Source organism: Piliocolobus tephrosceles, chromosome 10 (genome assembly GCF_002776525.5).
Source record: "Piliocolobus tephrosceles isolate RC106 chromosome 10, ASM277652v3, whole genome shotgun sequence".
NCBI lineage: Eukaryota > Metazoa > Chordata > Mammalia > Primates > Cercopithecidae > Piliocolobus > Piliocolobus tephrosceles.
In genome coordinates this window covers 842,313-863,032 of record NC_045443.1, presented here as the reverse complement: position 1 = coordinate 863,032, position 20,720 = coordinate 842,313, and the positions used below count along the sequence as shown (strand labels likewise).

Below are 20,720 nucleotides of genomic sequence, written 5' to 3'. Positions count from 1 at the left end.
AGTCGCTGTGAGAATCAGATGAATTAAAATATGTACTTAGAAAAGTGCCAGGCAGGTCGTAAGCACATTATTAAGTGTTTGCTATTATTCAAGGGCAACGTTTGGCTTTTATGGTGGTAGTGGTGGCTGCAGAGTTGACGACTGTGGTCAGCCTTCACAGGGACAGCTGTTGGATGATGGTAGAGTTTGTTGTTGCTGAATAGGATAAGATTCCTAAAGATAGTCTAAGGGACTGGGGACTCTAGCCTATAAATTCTTGGAGGGCGGGTGTGCTTGGTAAAGACTCTTAAGGGTTAAGTACAGCGCCATGCAATTGGTGGACAATTGGAAAACAATGACTGCTAGCTCCTAGGGAAGATCCAGACCTTGGATACTCTCCTCCATCCATCCACAGCACACCGAGGGCCCAGAAGGGACACCCACTCCTACAAGCCCATTTCCTGTGAAGCCCCAGCTTCCATTCAAAGTTGCTTGCATTGGAAAGTCAACGGAACCCCCAGCACAAGGACGGTGGCTGACTGCCACAGGACTGGAGCCAGGAAAACTATGTGACAGGCAACTTTGCTTCTGCCAAGAATGAGGATGTGATTTCCTATCTCCACCCCGCAGCAGGCCCCCAGCCTCCTCTCATCCCCGTTCCCCTTCTACCCCCAGTCCTATGGGCCGCAGGTTTCTGCCTGAAAAAGCAATTTGGAGCTGCTCACGCAGGATCTCTCCTCCTGACCTACTTCCTGAGTGCTGGGGCAGAGTGCTTGCTCTGCTGAGAAAGGCGGCATTAGCTCAGCACTCCCCCAGCCAAGCATCATACCGGATCTGACTGTCAATCACTCACTCACAGCCAGTGGCCACACCTGAGAAGGGTTTTCTTAATGGCTTTCCTATGTCAACACCTGGGCTGAGTCACCCGACAGGCTCCAGGAGTAGAGCTCAACCTGTTTCTTGGGATATTGCGCTTTCTGTCTTTTTGGTTGTGTGCTTGTTTTTGTAATCTGGTGCAAAGCCACCATTTGCCATGGTCCCAGGAACTCTTTTTGAGATTGTAATTCCAAACTATTTCTACTCCAGTCATCCTCCTCCTCATCATCCCTTACAGAATGCCTACGATGTAGTCAAATATTTTACCTATTATCCCTAATACGCTCCCTACCCTACCTTGCAGGGCGGATCTATCAGGACAGTGCTTCTCAGACTTCGCTGTGCCTGTACGTCACCTGGGAATCCTGCTAAAATGCAGATGCTGGTTGAGTAGATCTGGGGGAGGCCTGAGGTTCTGCATTGCCAACAAGCCCCCAGGTTTTAATACCTTGAGTAGCAACATATCAGGAGAAATTTTTTGGTTGCAAGTGACTGAAATGTAATGTGAACTCGTTAAGTAAGACGTGGAATGTATTACGAGGGTATCTGGTGTCTCACAAAGCCAAAGGACAGGATTGCAGCTGGGCCTCAGGAAGAGATGGGGCCAGGGATTCAAATGCCAAGAGGAGTCTCTTGGTTTCCCGACTGCTTTCTCCATGCACTCAATTCGAAGTGTCGTCCCCTCTCCCTCCCGTCCTCTGCTCCACTCTTTCTTCCTTTCCCCTCTGTTCTGCTTAGTGCCAAAGCAACTCGGCCCACAGTCCTGTGGGTTCCATGTCTTCTTCCTTGATTTTGGTGGCGCACGTCTTCCAGCGACTCCCTAAGAAAGTGAGCAAAGGAAGGAAAATTGTGAACTAACTTACCTAACCATCTTCCCGCAATTGCTAGTGGGTTGAGTATAGAATTGTAGCTTCTAGTGTGGCTGCTGTGACAGCCAGGGCCATTTCACTCCTCTGTCCTCTGGAGCTCATTAGATTCTCTCTGACCTCCAGTTCCAAAAGTTGACAATGATGTGGCTTGGGGTGAGTTGTTCCTCATTCATTATACAGGAAACTTGGTGAGTACTTTAGACCCCAAAATTGATGTTTTCTGCTCTAGAAAAAAAATCTGAATTGTTTATTTAATAATTTTATCCTTTCTCTTTTCTTCGTTCAACCCTTCTTGAACTCTCAGTGTTAGGACATTGGATCTTCAATGTGATCCTTTAATTTTGTCTTTTGTATCTAATTTTTTATCTCTTTATCTTTTTGTTTTACTTGCTATGAGATTTTATAAACGTTTTTCTAGCTTAAGTTGAATTTTTAATTTTTATATTTTTAATTTCACATTTTTAGTTTCCGAGAGTTATCTTTTCTTTGATCTCTGAATATTCCTTTTTGAAATAGAACATTGGCTGGGCAAGGTGGCTCATGCCTGTAATCCCAGCACTTTGGGAGGCTTAGACAGGCAGATTGCTTGAGGCCAGGAGTTCTAGACAAGCCTGGGAAACATAGCAAGCCCCCATCTCTATTACTAATTTTTAAAAATAATAAATAAACTAAAATAGGACCCAATTATTATTTCATTGATGGAATAGCTTCTCTTTTTTCTCTGGAGATATTATTATTCTTTTCCTTTTTTGCACTTTTCTTCTGCTCCCTACATTCTCTCTCTCTCTCCTCTCTTATATCTTTATTTTGGTCTCCATCTTTCATGTAGGCTTTCTGTGTATATTAAAGAGTGAGCCACCAGGCCGGGCGCGGTGGCTCAAGCCTGTAATCCCAGCACTTTGGGAGGCCGAGACGGGCAGATCACGAGGTCAGGAGATCGAGACCATCCTGGCAGACAAGGTGAAACCCTGTCTCTAATAAAAAAAAATACAAAAAAACTAGCCAGGCGAGGTGGCGGGCGCCTGTAGTCCCAGCTACTCGGGAGGCTGAGGCAGGAGAATGGCGTGAACCCGGGAGGTGGAGCTTGCAGTGAGCTGAAATCCGGCCACTGCACTCCAGCCTGGGTGACAGAGCGAGACTCCGTCTCAAAAAAAAAAAAAAAAAAAAAGTGAGCCACCAAAAAGCTTACTGGAAGGGGAACTAAGTTGTGAAGGACAGAGTGGATCTTTTCTTTTCACCTGTTGAATCTTTTGAGTTCTGACCCGTATTAATATAAAACCCATTCAAAAAACAAAACACAAAACCCTTCATCTTCAAGGTGATGTTAAGCTTTACGTGCCTGGGTAGGGCTCGTCCGCTGGGGACCTTCGCTGCAGAAATGTGGAGTGGGTGTTAGCTCCTTTGCTGAGTGGACTCCAGATGTCAGTGTTTTAATGTCGTCTCTCTAGGTTATGTCATCTTTTTAATTTTTTATTTTTGTCTTGCTCTGTCTCTCTGGCTGGAGCGCAGTGGTGCAGTCATAATTCACTGCAGCTTTGAACTCCTGGGCTCAAGCAATCCTCCAGCCTCAGCCTCCCAAACAGCTGGGACTACAGGCACATCCACTCTTCCCAGCCCCAAGATAGTCTTTGCTGATAGTAATTGTCTGGACGTCTGCCTGGGGATAGGTGTTGGGGGAGGGTATAAGCCTAGCTGCCAGGTCTCGGGAATGAAAGTGGGAGGACAGCTGGGTATCCCACCCAGTGTTCTGAGTGCAGATTTTCAGCAGGTGCCTCAGCCCTCTCCCCATTACACACAGCCGAGCCTCTAGAGCAGCACTTCACAGACTATCCATGGGGAAGGAGCAGTTTTCAGACTTCCGTTCTCTCAGGGACATGTACGTGGTCCTGCTGTGCATGAGTAGTCCACATCTCACACCGCACGTGTCTCGCTCTGGGAGTTCAGACATCCAACTGGCCTGTATCCTTCAGCGAGGAGAACCCACCGATCACACACCTGAGTGCTGAGGCAACGTCAGATTTCTGTGAAAATCCTAAACATATTCTTGCTTCCTGTACTTATCTTACTGGTGCTAGTAACAGTTTGTGGACCTAAAGCCGTTCCTGGACCACACTGCGAGAGCGCTGCTCTGGAAAATAACAAACCTCTGGTCCCTTGCCGTGGGGAGGGTCCGTCAACAGGCTTTGAGGAGGTGGTGACGGAATCGTGAGGGGTTGAACTGCTCTGTGAATAGACTTTCAGCCCATCCTCCATCTCCGGTCTATACCTCGCTCCTACCTCCCTTGCACCTGTGTCTCCACCTCCAGTGCCTTCCTGGATTCCTCATATCCTGTTGGTTCCCTCCTGCAAGCATCAGGCTGTGGCTTTTTTTTGCTGTTGTTGTTGTTTTTTTTTTTTGCTGTTGTTGTTGTTCACTGAGTCTTACTCTATCGCTCAGGCTGGAGTACAATGGAGCCATCTCAGTTCACTGCAACCTCCGCCTCCCGGGTTCAAGTGATTTTTGTGCCTCAGCCTCCTGAGTAGCTGGGATTACAGGCGCCCACCACCACGCCCGGCTAATTTTTGTATTTTTAGTAGAGACGGGGGTTTCACCATGTTAGCCAGGCTGGTCTCAAACTCCTGACCTCGTGATCCACCCACCTCGGCCTCCCAAAGTGCTGGGATTACAGGTGTGAGCCACCACGCCCGGCCAGGCTGTGGCCTCTATTGCTCGGCCAAGACATTCATTTACTATTCCTTGTTCTACTTATTTCCTCTTCCAGTCGTTTTTGTCCTCGCAGCGTATACTTTAAGAAATCCGTTTACAATTGTTAAGATAGCAATACTTCCCAAATTGGTCCACAGATATAACGCAGTTCCCATCAAAACCCCAGCAGACTTTGCAGAGCTGATCCTAAAACTGTACGGAATTTCAAGGAACCCAGAATGGCTCAAATGATCTTGAAAAAGAAGGCTGCAGGACTCACATGTCCCAACTGGAAAACGTACTACAAAGCTACAGTAATCAAGACAGTGTGATGCTGGTGTAAGGACAGACATATAGATCAATTCTATGATGATTCAGTGGGGGAAAAAATAGTCTTTTTGTCCAGGCGCAGTGACTCACGCCTGTAATCCCAGCACTTTGGGAGGCTGAGGCAGTCAGATCACCTGAGGTCAGGAGTTCAAGACCAGACTGGCCAAGATGGCAAAACCCCGTCTCTATGAAAAATACAAAAATTAGCCAGGTGTGGTGGTGCGTGCCTATAGTCCCGGCTACTCAGGGGGCTGAGGCAGGAGGATTGCTTGAACCTGGGAGGCAGAGGTTGTAGTGAGCCAAGATCACACCACTACACTCCAGCCTGGGTGACAGAGTGAGACTCCGTCTCAAAAAAAAGTCTCAAAAAAAAAAAAAAAAAAAAAGTCTTTTCAACAAGTGGTGCCAGAACAACTGGATGTCCACATGGAAAAGAATAAAGTTGGACTCCTACCTCATACCATGTGCAAAAATTAATTCAAAATGGATCACAGACTTAAATGTAAAAGCTAAAATCTAAAATTCTTAGAAGAAAATATAAGTAAACCTTCATGCAGCAAAGCCTTTTTAGCGATGACACCAAAAGCACAGTAACAAAGGAAAAATAAACTGGGCTTCATGAATATTAAAAAATGTTGTGTTTCAAATGACACCATCAAGGAAGTGAAAAGAGAATCCAGATAATGGGAGAAATATTTACAAATCATGTATCTTATAAGGGACTTGTATACAGAATATATAAAGCACTCTTACAACTTTATAATAAAAAGACAAATAATCACATTTTAAAATGGGCAAATGAACCGAATAAACATTTTTCCAAAGAAAATACACAAATGGCCAATAAGCACATGAAAAGATGTTGAACATCATCAGCCAGCAAGAAAATATAAACTCAAAACCACAGTGAGGCTCAGTGTGGTGGCTCATGCCTGAAATCCTAGCACTTTGGGAGGTAGAGGCAGAAGGATTACTTCAGCCCAGTTGTTCAAGACCAGCCTGGGTGACATAGTGAGATCTCATCTCTACAAAAAAATTAAAAATTAGCTGGGCCTGGTGGCATGTGCCTGTCGCTCTAACTAGTCAAGAGGTTGAGGTGGGAGGATCACTTGAGCCCAGGAAGTCCAGGCTTCAGTGAGCCACGATTGCACCACTGCACTCCAGCCTGGGCAACAGAGTGAGACCCCGTCTCAAAAAACAAAACAAAACCCACAATGAGACAGCACTTGACGCTTATTAGGAGACTGTTATTTTAAGAAAACAGATATAACAAGTAGTGGTAAGGATGCGGAGACACTAGAATCTCCCACGTTACTGGCTGGAATGCAAAATGATGCAGCCACTTTGGAAAACAGTCTGGCAGCTCCCCAAAAAGCCGAACTGTATGATCCAGCAACTAACTCCACTCCTAGGTACATCCATTCACACAATGAATGAACTTATTTGTTCAGCATTATTTGTAAGAGTAAAAAAATGGAAACAACTCAAATTCCTATAAGCAAAATGTATATCCAATGAAGTATTTACTTAGTGATAGAAAGAAATGAAGTACTGAAACATGCTATAGCATGAACTTTGAAAACATTACGCTAAATGAACATCACAAAGGACCACATAGTATGTGATCCCACTGATAGGAGCTCTCCCAAACCTATACAGACAGAAAGTAGATTGGTGGTTGCCGAGGCGGTGGCTGGGGAGAAGGCAGGGATGGGCACTGGGTTTCTTTTGGGGATGATGAAAATGTTCTAGAATTGATTGTGATGATGTTTGCACAACTCTGTAAGTACTAAAAGCCACTAAACAGTACGGTTTAAACAGGTGAACTGTGTGGCATGTGAATTATGGCTCAGTAAAGCTGCTCTGGTGGAGTTTCTGGTCAACCCTCCATGTCTGACTGCGGTTCTGCAGTGTCATCACTGTTGAGTGTGGAAGCCTCCAGTGTGCCGTATGCATGGGCTCCTCAATCAAAACCAGATAGGACATTACATCTGAAGTGACACATCTGTTCTTAATTGAATGGTTGTTAATTAAGGGACTCCTGCTGGCTTCATCTGGGGATGTCGGTACCTTAAAATGGTGTTTATCAAGTCAGATAAATAAACTGGGTCAGACTCTACTCCCTTATTCCCATGGAGATCATTTTATTTCATTTATTTATTTTTTTGACACAGAATCGCACTCTATTGCTCACGCTGATCTTGGCTCACGGCAACCTCCGCCTCCCAGGTTCAAGTGATTCTCCTGCCTCAGCCTCCCAAGTAGCTGAGATTACAGGCACCTGCTACCACACCCAGATGATTCTTTTGTATTTTTAGTAGAGATGGGGTTTCACCATGTTGATCAGGCTGGTCTAGAATGAACTCCTGGTCTCAAGTGATGTGCCCACCTCAGCCTCCCAAAGTGCTAGGATTACAGGCATAAGCCACTGCACCTGGCGGTTTGTTTTTTTTAAGTTAATTTTTAAAAAGATATATTTTTAAATTCATGGTAAATAATACAAAAAGCACCTACCTAGTTCCATGCATTCTAAATGAGGATGCAAACCCAATTCATGCATTTATTCAACAAATACTGAGCATTCTCAATGCGCTGGCTTCTCTGCCAGATTCTGCAAATGCAGTAGAGAGCAAGTCACAGGGAGGAGAGCACTAAATAATAAGTCTTCTGGTCAAGGTGGACCTACCTTTCAAAGGACGGACAGAGATCTCCCTACCAAAGGAATTAGGAGTGTTTTAACTACTGAGAGTTCAGATAAATTTCTACATATCTTGTTTTCACCCTTTGAAACCTTAAGATTGATTTTTTAAAAGTATGTAAATACTAGAACAACCCTAACAAATAGAAAAAAAGAAATTTACAACAATTCTGGGCCAGGCATGGTGGCTCATGCTTGTAATCCCAGCACCATGGGAAGCCGAGGTGGGAGGATTGCCTGAGCTCGGGAGGTCAGCGCTGCAGTGAGCTATGATCACGCCATGCACTCCAGCATGGGCAGCAGAGGGAGACGATCTCAAAACACACACACACCCCCACCAAAAAATTGCCACTCACCTTGCCTTCCATCTAATTTCAAACTGTTTCTCCACTCCACCTATTTTTAATTTAATTTTGTTTTATTCTTTCTTTATTTTTTGAGCTGGAGTCTCCCTCTATTGCCCAGGCTGGAGTGCAGTGGCACGATCTCAGCTCACTACAACCTCCACCCCTTGGGTTCAAGTGATTCTCCCGCCTCAGCCTCCTGAGTAGCTGGGACTACAGGCCTGCATCACCCATGCCCAGCTAACTTTTTTTGTATTTTAGTAGAGATAGGGTTTCACCATGTTGCCCAGGCTGGTCTTGAACTCATGAGCTCAGGCAATCTGCCCACCTTGGGCTCCCAAAGTGCTGGGATTACAGGCCTAAGCCACTACACCTGACCTCCACCCATTTTGTAAAGCCTCTAGCTCCATTTCCCTCATTATCTTGACCACCTTCACTGCATGTCTCCCAGCAGGACCCAGCTGCAAGGACCTCCCAAGATCGCTGAGAAATTCAGCCCTGAGGAATTGAAGCTTGGAGGTAGCCAAGACCCCCCAGTGGCTCAGGCATTCGGAAGGAGTAAAGGAGTAAATGTGAATCTCAGTGCCAATTTGCTTCTGGGCACATTCCTCAGACTCAGAAACCAGGGAGGGGAGGGCTGAGTATCAGGACCCTGGCAGCTGGGCAGAAGGAGGTGGGCTGGGCCAGAACCGCGCAAACCTCGGTATCAGAGCTATCCTGAGAGCACGGCTGCTCCTGTGCCCAGAGACGGACAATGTGAACACTGGCGCCATGGTGAGTCAGTGGGGGCATCTCGGGGAGGAATGTGAGCCTCCCGGGCATGCTGGGGTGCAGGTCTGACCAAGCTGAGGAGGGGAGGCAGTAGGCCAAGTGCAGCGGTGGGGCTGGAAGGGCCCCCACACTTCCAGACTTGCTGGGACTGAGTGGTCCTGATCTCCCAGCTCTACTGAGGCAAGTCAGGGTTCAAATCCCAATGAGGCCATCAACATGCATGGCATCCTGGTAAGTCTCTTAAGCTCTCTGAGTTGTTTTCTCACCAGTAAATGGGGGGGCTAATCACCCCTTGCCGGACGTTGCAGAGATCATGTCGTGAAGTCTTAGCTCCGCTGCTCAACGCGTGATGGCTTGCACTGTAGCTAGGACACGATCCCTTTTCTTGGGGGCTACGACCCCCACAAAATGTCTAAGATTTAGCTTTGTTATTCTCATTTCTTATCCACTAACAAATTAACTGGAGTGGGGGGAGGAATATTGTTTTTTTTGAGACGAAGTCTCGCTCGTGTCCCCCTCGGCTCACTGCAACCTCCGCCTCCCAGGTTCAAGTGATTCTCCTGCCTCAGCCCCCGCCTAGTAGCTGAGATTACAGGCGCCCGCCACCACACCTGGCTAGTTTTTTGGTATTTTTAATAGAGATGGGGTTTCCCCATGTTGGCCTGGAATACTTTCTAAATTTGTGCTTTATTTATTTCAGTATTTCTCTCTTTTTCGGCTGGTACAAGAAATACATCCTTGTAACAAAAATACAAGCATTGTAGGCCAGGTGCGGTGGCTCGTGCCTGTAATCCCAGCACTTTGGGAAGCCAAGGTGGGTGGATCACTGGAGCCCAGGAGTTGGAGACCAGCCTGGCCAACATGGTGAAACCCCGTCTTTACCAAAAATGTGAAAATTAGCCGGGTGTGGTGGTGCACACCTGTGTTCCCAGGTACTTGGGAAGCTGAGGTGGGAGGATCGCTAGAGCCCGGGAAGTCGAGGCTGCAGTGAACCGTGACTGTGCCACTGTACTGCAGCCTGGGTGACAAAGAAAGACCCTGTCTCAAAAAAAAAGTTAAAACTAAAATGTTGTAGAAAATAATATTAAACAGGATTTTAAATTTACCTTAATTCTATCGGCCACAGATAATTGCTATTAACAGTTTGATGTCTATCAGGTGTACCTCAAATGACTCTAATTAGGTTCAATTGATGACCATGTTTTAAATGTCTGCCTCCCTTTCCCCTCATTTCTCCCAGCCCAAGCTGAGTCATGGGTGAGCTCCTTCGAAAGTGGCCTGTGGCCAGGTCCACAGCACTCACACCTTAGACATAGCCCTGTCTGGTGAGATGGGCAAGCTCGGGCAGCCCTCTCCAGTCCTCTCTGGAATCCACTGCCAGTTTCTCCCTCTGGGCAGAGGAAGGGCGAGGAGGAGGGTGGAGGCAGAACGGAGCTGTGGACACAGCTACCTGCTCAACGTAGATCCGCACTTACCCCCTGGGGAAGTGAGTGAAAACACCTGTGAAGCAGCCAAGTAGGGAAACATCCTCGCACATGCCAGAAACAGGGTGTTGGCAAAGTGCTGTCTGTGCATATCTACACACACACACACACACACGGATTATACACGACGTGTGTGTGACCAGCTCTTCCCTTTCCCACCCGTTAACAAGCTCATTTGCTTACAGGAAACTTATCCGCAGATGCTTGTGTTTATATATGAGAGACCAAGCTTTCTCCTCAGGGGACCTCCTACCTACACAAATGAGCCCAGAGTTACAAAGAAAAATCCTACTAGAGATAATAAACGGTCCTTTATACCAGAAGGGTCCGGCATTATTCTAGAGGGCTTCAACAAGGCAAAGGCCTCTGGCCCCTCTGGCCTTTAACAGCCCGGCATTCCCCGAAAGCAACAATGCCCCAGACCCTCCACACCTTCAACGCAGAGTTGGTTGTACTGCAAAGGTGCAGCCTCCCGCGACACTTCTTGGTGTTCATTGTTAATGGTAACTCCCACTAATACCTTCGCCTCTGCGGCTTCTAAGATTCTATCTCCTCCATAAAATGTTCTTGGCCAATGGCAAGAGAAGTAGAAATTTCACTTGGCCCTACTTTGCTTCAAGGTACAACGTCTTCAAGACTTCTTCAGTTCATCATATACAAGGAACAGCTCCTTGGTTTTATGTAACATGAATAATATGTGCTGCCTTTATTCTTTGATTTGTCTGATCTATTTTCACTTGTTTGTTCCTGATAATCTTTAAGTCAGACTATGTTCTCCTGTGTCACCATGCTCTTAGTACAACCCTTAGTATCCTGGGCAAACAGTGGAAATCTCACAAGCCCGTCTATAAGAAACTTATAATAATAGCAACACTAAGATTTATTGAGTGCCACACACTCTTATAAGTACTTTACATGCATTAACCCATGTCATGCTCAGAGCCACCCTGTCAGGAAGGTACCATTATCATTTTCATGCTACATGTGAGGAAACTGAGGCACAGAAAGGTGAACTGACTTGCACAAGGTCACACGGATGGTGAAACCAGACATCACCCAGAAACCCACAACCTACAACCACTAACCATTTAGTGTTTTGCCTTCTATTTTTCCCCTTTGTATATAAAGGCATTCTGTTTTATTTTAGAAAACTGGGATCATAATTGTACTTAATAGGTGTGCTATTAGGTTTAGGGTATAAATTTGTAATAGTTGTGACATGACTTTTAATTTTAAAAAGTTTTTCATGTGACAGAAGTTTAACTTTTTTATGTTAATTAATCTTTTCCACTGTGAATTCTGCCATTTTGTTTGCGTTTTTGTTTTTTGAGACGGGGTCTCACTCTCATCGTCCAGTCTGGAATGCAGTGGTACAATAACAGTTCACTGCAACCTCGACTTCCTGGGCTCAAGTGATCCTCCCACCTCAGCCTCCCGTAGCTGGGACTACAGGCACACGCTATCACGCCCGGCTAATGTTTTGTATTTTTGGTAGAGACAGGATTTTGCCATGTTCCCCAGGCTGGTCTCCAACTCCTGGCCTCCAGGGATGCCCCTACTTCAGCCTCCCAAAGTACTGGGATTATAGGTGTGAGCTACCGCACCCAGCTTGCCACTTTTTTATATTTGGAAAATTTTTCTCCATTGAGTCACTCTCTTGTCTTTGGTTTTATAGTTTGTTTCTTTCTTTTTAAACTTTATTTTTTTAGAGTAGTTTTAGATTCACAGCAAAATTAGGAGGAAGGTACAGAGACTCCCCATATGCCTCCTGTCCCTACATATGCACAACATATGCACAGCCGCCCCCGTTATCGATGTCCCCCAGCAGAGGGGTCCATTTGTTGCAGCTAATGAGGCTGCATTGACACATCATTACCACGCAACATCTATAGTTTACGTTAGAGTTCACTCCTGGTATGTTGTACATTCTACAGTTTTGGACAAATGCATAACGGCATGTTTCCACCATCATACTATTCTACAGACTATTTTCATTTTGGTGGCTTCCAAGTTTTGGCAATTATGTATAAAGCTTCCATAAACATCCATGTGCAGATTTTTGTGTGAACATAAGTTTTCAGTTCATTTGGGAATATCCCAAGGAGCGTGGTTGCTGGATCGTATGGAAGAGTATGTTGAATTTGGAAAGAAATTGCCAAACCGTGTTCCAAAGTGGCTGTAGCATTTTGCATTCCCACCAGCAATGAACAAGGATGTCATTCCACATCCTTGTCAGCATTTGGTACCGTCGGTGTTCTAGATTTTGGCCATTCTCATCAAATTGTTGTTTTAATATGCACTTTCCTGATGACATATGTGGACATCTTTTTATATACTTGCCATTTTACGTCTTCATTGATGAGGTGTCTGTGAAAGGTCTTTGGCCCATTTTTTCAAATCAGGTTCATATTCTGATGTTGAATTTTAAAAGTTTAAGAACGTACATATTTTAGATAATTGTCCTTTATCAGAAGTTTTGTTTTGTTTTGTTTTGTTTTCCCGAGACGGAGTCTCGCTCTTGTCCCCCAGGCTGGAGTGCAATGGCACGATCTCGGCTCACCGCAACCTCCGCCTCCTGGGTTCAAGCGATTCTCCTGCCTCAGCCTCCCGAGTAGCTGGGATTACAGGTATGCACCACCTGGCCTGGCTAATTTTGTATTTTTAGTAGAGACGGGGTTTCTCCATGTTGACAAAGGCTGCTCTCGAACTCCTGACCTTGAGTGATCCACCTGCCTTGGCCTCCCAAAGTGCTGGGATTACAGGTGTGAGCCACCACGCATGGCCAGTGTTTTTTGCAAATATTTTCTCCCAGTCTGTGGCTTATCTTCTGATTCTCTTGATACTGTCTTTTACTGGGCAGAGGCTTTTGATTTAATAAACTCCAGTTTATCAATTATTTCTTTCATGAATTGTGCATTTAGTGTTGTATATAAAAAGTCATATTGTCGGCCGGGCGCGGTGGCTCAAGCCTGTAATCCCAGCACTTTGGGAGGCCGAGACGGGCGGATCACGAGGTCAGGAGATCGAGACCATCCTGGCTAACACGGTGAAACCCCGTCTCTACTAAAAATACAAAAACTAGCCGGGCGAGGTGGTGGGCGCCTGTAGTCCCAGCTACTCTGGAGGCTGAGGCAGGAGAATGGCATAAACCCGGGAGGCAGAGCTTGCAGTGAGCTGAGATCTGGCCACTGCACTCCAGTCCGGGCGACAGAGCGAGACTCCGCCTCAAAAAAAAAAAAAAAAAAAAAAATCATATTGTCATGACGTAATAACGTAGGATGGAAATCCTATGTCATCCTATCCCATGTTATGTTACGTCATCTAGATTTTCTCCTGTTAGTGTCTCGGAGTTTTATAGCTTTGCGTTTTACATGTAGGTCTATGATCCATTTTGAGGTAACTTTTGTGAAGAGTGTAGGTCTGTGTCCAGATTCTCTTTTTTTTCTTTTTGCGTGTGGATGTCCAGTTATTGCAGCACAATTAGTTGGAAAGAGTATCTTTGCTCTATTTTGTTATCTTTGCTCCTTTGTCAAAGGTCAGTTGACTCTATTTATGTGGGTCTATTTCTGAACTCTATATTCTCCATTGATCTACTTGTCTACCCTTTTGATAATATCACACTGTGTTGATTACTATAGCTTTGTATTAAGTAAGTCTTGAAGTTGGGGAGTGTCAGTCCTCTGACTTTATGTTTTTTCTTTAATATTGAGTTGACTATTCTGCATCTTTTGCCTCTCTGTGTAAACTTTAGAATTGGTTTATTGATATCTACAAAATAACTTGCTGGGATTTTGATTGGGATTGCATTGAATCTGTAGATCAAGTTAGGAAGAAGTGATGTCTTGACAGTATTGAGTCTTTCTATTCATGAACATGGGATATATCTCTCTATTTATTCCATTGTTTATTTCTTTTTCTTCTTTGTTTTTGTTTTTATTTTTTTAAAAAAATTGAGACAGGATCTTGCTATGTTGCCCAGGGCGGTCATGAACTCCTGGACTCAAGTGATCCACCCACCTTGGCCTCCCAAAGTGTTGGAATTACAGTTGTGAGCCACAGCACCCAGCCCAGTTCTTTGATTTCTTTCATCAGAGTTTTGTAGTTTTCCTCATATAGATCTTGTAAATATTTTGCTAGATTTATATGTAAGTAGTTAATTGTTATTGATATATAATATCTGTACCTATTTATGGGGTACATGAGTAGTTGATTTTTCGAGCACTAATGTAAATGGCATTGTGTTTTTAATTTCAGATTCCACTTATTCATTGATGACATATAGGGAAACAATTGACTTTTGTATATTAACCCTATATCCTGCAACCTTGTAATAATTCCTTATTAGTTCCAGGGATTTTCTTTATTATTTTAGATTTTCTACATAGACGATCTTGTCATCTGTGAACAAAGACAGTTTAGTTTCTTTCTTCCCAATCTGTATACATTTTTTTCTCATCTTACTGCGTTAGCCGGGAGTTCCAGTGTGATGTTGAAAGGGAGTGGTGAGAGGGGAGACCTTGCCTTGTTCTCCGTCTTAGTGTTAAAGCTCTAGTTTCTCGCCATTAAGTGTGATGTTAGCTATAGGTTTTTTGTAGACATTCTTTATGAAGTTGAGGAAGTTTCCCTCTATTGTTTCTTTTTTACTTTTATTTAAGCTATTTGGAATTTATTTGATAACTAATTTGCCCCCTTCCCTGATAAGTTTGTGATGCTGTTGCTGCTGCTGCTGCTGCTGCTTCCTCCTCCTCCTCCTCCTCCTCTTCTTCTTTTCTTTCTTCCTCTTATGCTTCCACTTCCTCCTCCTTGTCCTCTTCCTCCTCCTCCTTCTCCTCCTCCTTTTTGAGACAGGGTCTCACTCTGTCATCCAGGCTGGAGGCAGTGCCACAATCATGGTTCACTGCAGCCTCAACCTCCTGGGCTCAAGCGCTCCTCCCACCTCAGCCTCTTGAGTAGCTGGGACTGCAGGTGTGCACCATCACGCCTGGCCAATTTTACTTTTTGTAGAGACAGGGTTTTGCCCTATTTCCCAGGCTAGTCTCAAACTCCTGGGCTTAAGTGATCCTCCTACCTCAGCTTCCCACAGTGCTGGGAAGGTGTGATGAAGCCGGGAGCTTCATCACAGGCATGAGCCACTGCGCCCTGCCTGTAATGCTTCTTTAACACTCATTGGGTTTTAAGATCTGTTTCAAAATTGACTGGATAGTAAATGTTGACGTATCGCAGGGAAATTCTTGCCTTCTTGTTCTTTTCTTCCCCTAAGAGTTCTTAGTAATTGTGCCTTAATGTTTTACCAAATGAACAATATAGTCGTTACACCAAGTCAGTATTGCAGTAAACCTAATACATTGAGAATGGTTCCTATATTTAACATAGATTTCTGGATTTTTTTTCCATTAAAAATATCTTCTTTCCTACTATATTTTTAACATCTGTATCAACTTTACTTTTGTCTCTTCATTTTTTTCCCTGTTTTTTTTCTTGATTGCATTTTTAGGGAAAGGATTTATTTTACTTTTCTTTAAAAAAAATCCATTCCATAGTTTTGTTTACTCAATCTACTGATATCCTCGTAACTCACAAATTTCTGTAATTATCTAAATTTTGTTCTTTGCTATTTTCCTAAGGTGTGTTTAATTGTTCTTTTCATAACTTTTCTGAGATGAATTTCAGTTTGCTTATTTTCACTATTTTTTGTAATGACAGTATTTATCCCTGAATAGAGCTTGAACTTGGATTACATTCCTTAGTATGCTCTGGTTCTTACAACTAACCAAATAATCTGTAGTTGAATATTATTATTATCTTGTTTGAGATGGAGTTTCACTCTTGATGCCCAGGCTGGAGTGCAGTGGCATGATCTTGGCTCACTGCAACCTCCACCTCCTGGGTTCAAGCGATTCTCCTGCCTCAGCCTCCCAAGTAGCTGGGATTGCAGGCATGCGCCACCTCGCCCAGTTAATTTTGTATTTTTGGTAGAGATGGGGTTTCACCATGTTGGCCAGGCTGGTCTTGAACTCCTGACCCCAAGTGATCCCCCCGCCTCGACTTCCCAAAATGCTGGGATTACAGGAGTGAGCCACTGTGCCCGGCCAGAGGAGCTAGTTATTCTGTTTCTTCATAATCTGTGTGCAATATCTTTCTTCTTTTATTCAACACCTTTTTGTTGGATATTCACAAGAATGTACCATTACGGGTCCACTCTGGACCCCTCCAGCAATGATAACTCCCTCGTGTTATCTAGCACACACCGAACTATTTTAAATAACGTTTCCTACTGTTGTCCCAGCGACCCAGTGAGGTAGGGACTATCTTTTACCCCATTTTGCACTTGGGGACACAACAGCTCAGACAACTTAACTTGTCCAAGGTCACCCAGCTAGCAGGTAGTAAAGCCAGACTTGACCCCATTCTGACTTCAAAGTTCCCATTTTTCATCTGTCACCGATTAATGGAAAGTTCACCAAGAATGCAAACAAGATATGCGTTTGGCTACAGCCTGGTGGCTGGGGCTCCAGGCCTTCAGGCTAAAGGAACAGTTGGAAGGAGGAGCAGAGCAGGAGGGGCAAGGGGGTGACCTGGGAAAAATGGCTTAACTTTGACTAGTTAAGTCACACACCATACCTACCACTGGCCACTTCGCTCTCTCAGGTTTTCCTGTGCACACGAGGCCCAGAACCTGGGAAATATCTCTGAAGAAACACCCTTGGCCCTCGCAGCCAGCTCCCACAAAGCCTGGCAGCACCCCCAGCCCAGCTGCACGATAAGATAAGACGTGCCCAAGGGACCTGGGGAGAGAAGCCAGACTGGTGACACTGCACTGCTCCCTCCGTGACATCTGTTCACAGTAGACACTGTCCTTCCAGGGACCTGGAGCTCAGTCAAAAGGCCTCTGGTTTTAAGACCAGCTCTGTGGAACTCCTCTAGCACTGCCCATCCAGAGGGCTTCTGCACTCAGAATTGCCCCCAACCCTCGGACCAACATAGTAGACGAGTCAGCACTCAGTCCTCGGCAGCAGGTGGTAGTAGTCATGACTAGGAGAAAGGGCCTTGCATCAGGAGAGCGCACAGCCGCAGACTGTTGATGTGTGTGCAGCTGGGCATGAGTGGCAGGGCTATTTCTGCCCAGCTAAGTGCTGTTAGCAAGCAGGAGGTGAGGGGGGAGATGCTGCCGGGAGTTGTAAGATCTAGGCCTGGTACCGGCTGCTTGAACCCTGCTGAGGCCCCAACAGGCTGTAGTACCTAAACTGCCCTGACGGTTGGTTCACACAAACCACGTGAAGGTGAGAGGCCCTAACAACACTGAATCCAGAAACAGGAGCCAGAGAACCTAGGGACTGTCATACCGTTTTGAAAAGAGGCACCGCTCTCACTGAACTTCTTTTCTCTGCTGCCTCCCTGTAACCTTGACAGTAAGTTGTGGTATCCTGGGCTCCGATCAGCAGAAAGCATCAGCCTCAAAGGACTATGCCCTTGACAGGCTTCCGAGTGCCCCGGGCAGTGGCTGGGCAGCCTGCTGTAATCCACACCAGGCAACTGTGTCTGTGCAGATTACCAAGGTGCCCCTTTTACACAAGAGCTACATTCCTGGAAAGTTGTTCATCAACTGAGTCCTGCTGGGGCTGCAACGCGGAGGGTGCGTTTTCAGACTGTGAAGGCACAATGTTGCCACCGGCCAGAAGCCCGGGGTGTTGTCCTCCACCCCTCCCTTTCCCACACCCTCAGCATCCAATCGCTCACCCAGTCCTGCCAGTTCTAGTTCCTCACCCTCTCTTGGGGCAGTCCCATTTGTATACCCACTGCCCATGCTGTGCTGCAGACCCCCAGCAGGGCTCCCCGCGCATGGCTCTCCGCTCCAGCCCACCCTTTGAGCTGCTTCCATCATGTTCTTGTTAAAATGCTGCTGCAGCACCTTGGGAAGCTAAAGCAGGAGGACCACTTGTTTGAGACCAGGAGTTCGAGACCAGCCTGTGCAATATAGCAAGACACCATCTCTACAAAAAATAACAAAAATCAAAATGAAGTGCTGCTCTAAGGATGCCACTAGCTGAGGAAAAGCTTCCTACTGCTCCCTGCCACCCTCAGGGCAAAGCCTAAGTCCCTCACCAGCCCGTGCCTGGTCCGCTGCCCCACACCGCTCCACCTCTGCCTTCTACCCATCCCCGGGGGCCCCTCGGGTCCTGACAGCCCCTGCCCTCTCTGAGACGCCGCCACAGCAGCCCATCCACCTCATCCCACGGAGGAAAACAGCCCAGGAGACAATCCTCCCCCAAACTTACCATCTGTTCCCCCATTCCAGAAGTTTCTTGAGAGCAGGCGCCACATGGATTCGTCTCTGCATGCCCAGCCTGAGACATCAGTGCCTAGGATTCAGGCGCATACTCAGCACGACGTGCTTGTAGAACAAAGAAGTAAACAGGGAAGGGTGGGTTTTTTGTTTTTGTTTTTTTTTTGCTATTTCTCGTATATTTAATTTCATCATTATTGTATTTTTCCTGATTATAAAAGGATGATGTCTTAGTTGTGAAAAATCAGAGTTGGAAGGATTACACCTCTTTTAGAATTTGTCTAGCAGGTTTCCTGGTTTTTACTGAAACCAAACTCCCATGAGAAAAAAAACCTACAATTGGGAAAATATCTAACTTAGAAAGAAAGGGAAAGTCCTTAGTGTGATATAAATTCCTCCCATGTTTGTTTCCTATGCTTACGCTAATGCATACAAATATAAAGCAGATCCTCTGAATATTTTGCTTCGTTTTTACCAATATAGAATCATATCATGTTCTTACCGACTCGCTCCCCACTAAATACATTTTAGATATTTTCTGTATCTGTACTTGGGGATCCCTCATTCTTTTTGTCTTGTTTCATTTTGTTCATTGTTTTCCACTGATCGAACAAGAACACCTCTCTCTTTTCAAAGACGTATGTAGTATTTAACTGTGTGGGTGTAGGCCAGTTTATTTAGCCCACATGCCATTGATTACAATCTGGCTCATTCTCAGTTTTTGACATTGTCAGTAATGATGCATTGAAGAGCTTATCTTTTTGAGCTTTGGAGAGCATTTTCTGTGGGAGACTTATTCTGCGGGAGGCTCCTAGAAGTGGACTTACTAGGTAAGACTATTTTAAATTTTAAGAGATAATTGTCAAATTGTCCTCCACGAAAATGATTGTAACAATGTTGGTACATTTGGTAGTAATTTACATTTCTACCAAGTCTGTGAAAGTGCTTGTTTAGCCATGTCTTCACCAACACTGAGTATTATCAGTCTCTTAAATCTTCACCAGTCGTGTAGGCTATGCATATATCTTACACACATTCGTGATGTTTCTTCAGGGGCTTGCTTGTTTGTACTCTATTTTTCTGTTGACTCACTTTTAAGGCCTCCACAGACTTCAGGAAAATCAGTCCTTTGTGCTGTGTGCAGCCGTGTTTCCCCCGTTTGTCTTTGTCTCCTGATTTTGTGCAGTGTGTGGCGGTCGAGGGAGTGGCTGGAGCACACGTTCTGAAGGCAGGCTACTTGGTCACCCTGGTTTTGTCCGTGACTTACTAGCTGAACGACCATAGTTCAGTTACTTAACCTCAGAGTCCCTCAGATAAGGACAGTACTTATCCCATGGGATTGTTACAAGCATGCCATGAATTCAGATATATAAAGTGTTCTGTGCAGGGTTTGACATGAAATAAGCGCTATAAGGGGATATGCTATTATTATTTTGCATTCAACTAATTTTAATTTTATGCAGTCAAATGTATTGATCCTTTATGGCTTCCGGATTTGATGTTATGCTTATAAAGGTTTTCCTCATTCTAAGATTAGAAAGATATTCACAAAGGGAACTATTTGAAGGAGACTGCGGGGAGTCCATTTGCAACATGGCTCCTCCTCCTTTCCTTCCCTCCCTTCCCTCCCTTCCCTTCCTTCCGCCATTTTGCCGTCTTGTAAATTGATTTGGCTTTTCACATGCTGGGAATTTTTTTCAAGGGGAAACCTATCTAAGTTTACATAGTGGAAGGACGACACACGGGTCTGGGGACTGTGGTGGCTGTCGTTTCGTGTCTAAAGTGCAGGCCTGCTAGGTCATCCCCTCCCTTCACGGATAAAACAACTGCTAGTTGTCAGTAAGTGCCAGCCTCACACTACGGCTCCTACCCTGAAGGAGTTCACCGTCCAGCGAGGGACGGATGGTGACAGGTGGGAGGTGTCCTCAAGGCCCTGTGGTGGAAATAACCAGCTTAGTGGAAGGAAAAGCTTCCTGGGTGGATGGCAGGAGGGGCCCAGAGGGCATTTCAAACACGGGGGATGGGGTGTTCAACCCCCTCTACAAATCCTGGTGACCTGCCTGTGATGTGTGGGATCCCTGGCCACCCCCGCCCCCCACCCGCACAGAGGCCCCGGGACAGGGAAGAATGTCCCAGCACTGGGCAGGGTGAGATGGAGAGTGGTCACAGGCCAGACCACCAGCATCAGACCAAGACTAGGAAAGCCCAGCTCCCGTCCCAGCTCTAGAACTTCACTGGTCAGAGAGCCTAAGAGCCCTAAGAAAGGGACTTCATTCCTCTGGGGCTCCCTTGGCATATCCTTACAATGCAGCCTCAGCTTCTGTCCTTAGGCAGCTGTGCAAACTCTGTAAGACGGCAGGTGCAGACATTCCGTCCTGCACACTGCACAGTGGACACCT

The 20,720-nt window shown here is 45.5% G+C and overlaps 1 protein-coding gene and 1 non-coding gene across 8 annotated transcripts in view; both read left to right on the top strand.

Moving 5' to 3' along the window:
• The window catches only part of NINJ2 (ninjurin 2), a 108,301-nt gene that overhangs the window by 65,669 nt on the left and 21,912 nt on the right, over positions 1-20,720 (top strand). The window contains exon 1 of one of the 7 annotated variants that reach the window (XM_023182997.2): positions 8,370-8,556. The exons of the other annotated variants lie outside the window; for them this stretch is intronic. Coding sequence (XP_023038765.1) covers positions 8,554-8,556 — 3 coding nt within the window. The 5' untranslated portion in view covers positions 8,370-8,553. Of the gene's footprint in view, positions 1-8,369; positions 8,557-20,720 lie in introns of those variants that run through there. 7 annotated transcript variants of the gene reach the window in all.
• LOC111520333 lies at positions 18,576-18,635 on the top strand. The gene has a single exon (XR_002724643.1). It is a non-coding gene; the product is annotated as a U7 small nuclear RNA (small nuclear RNA).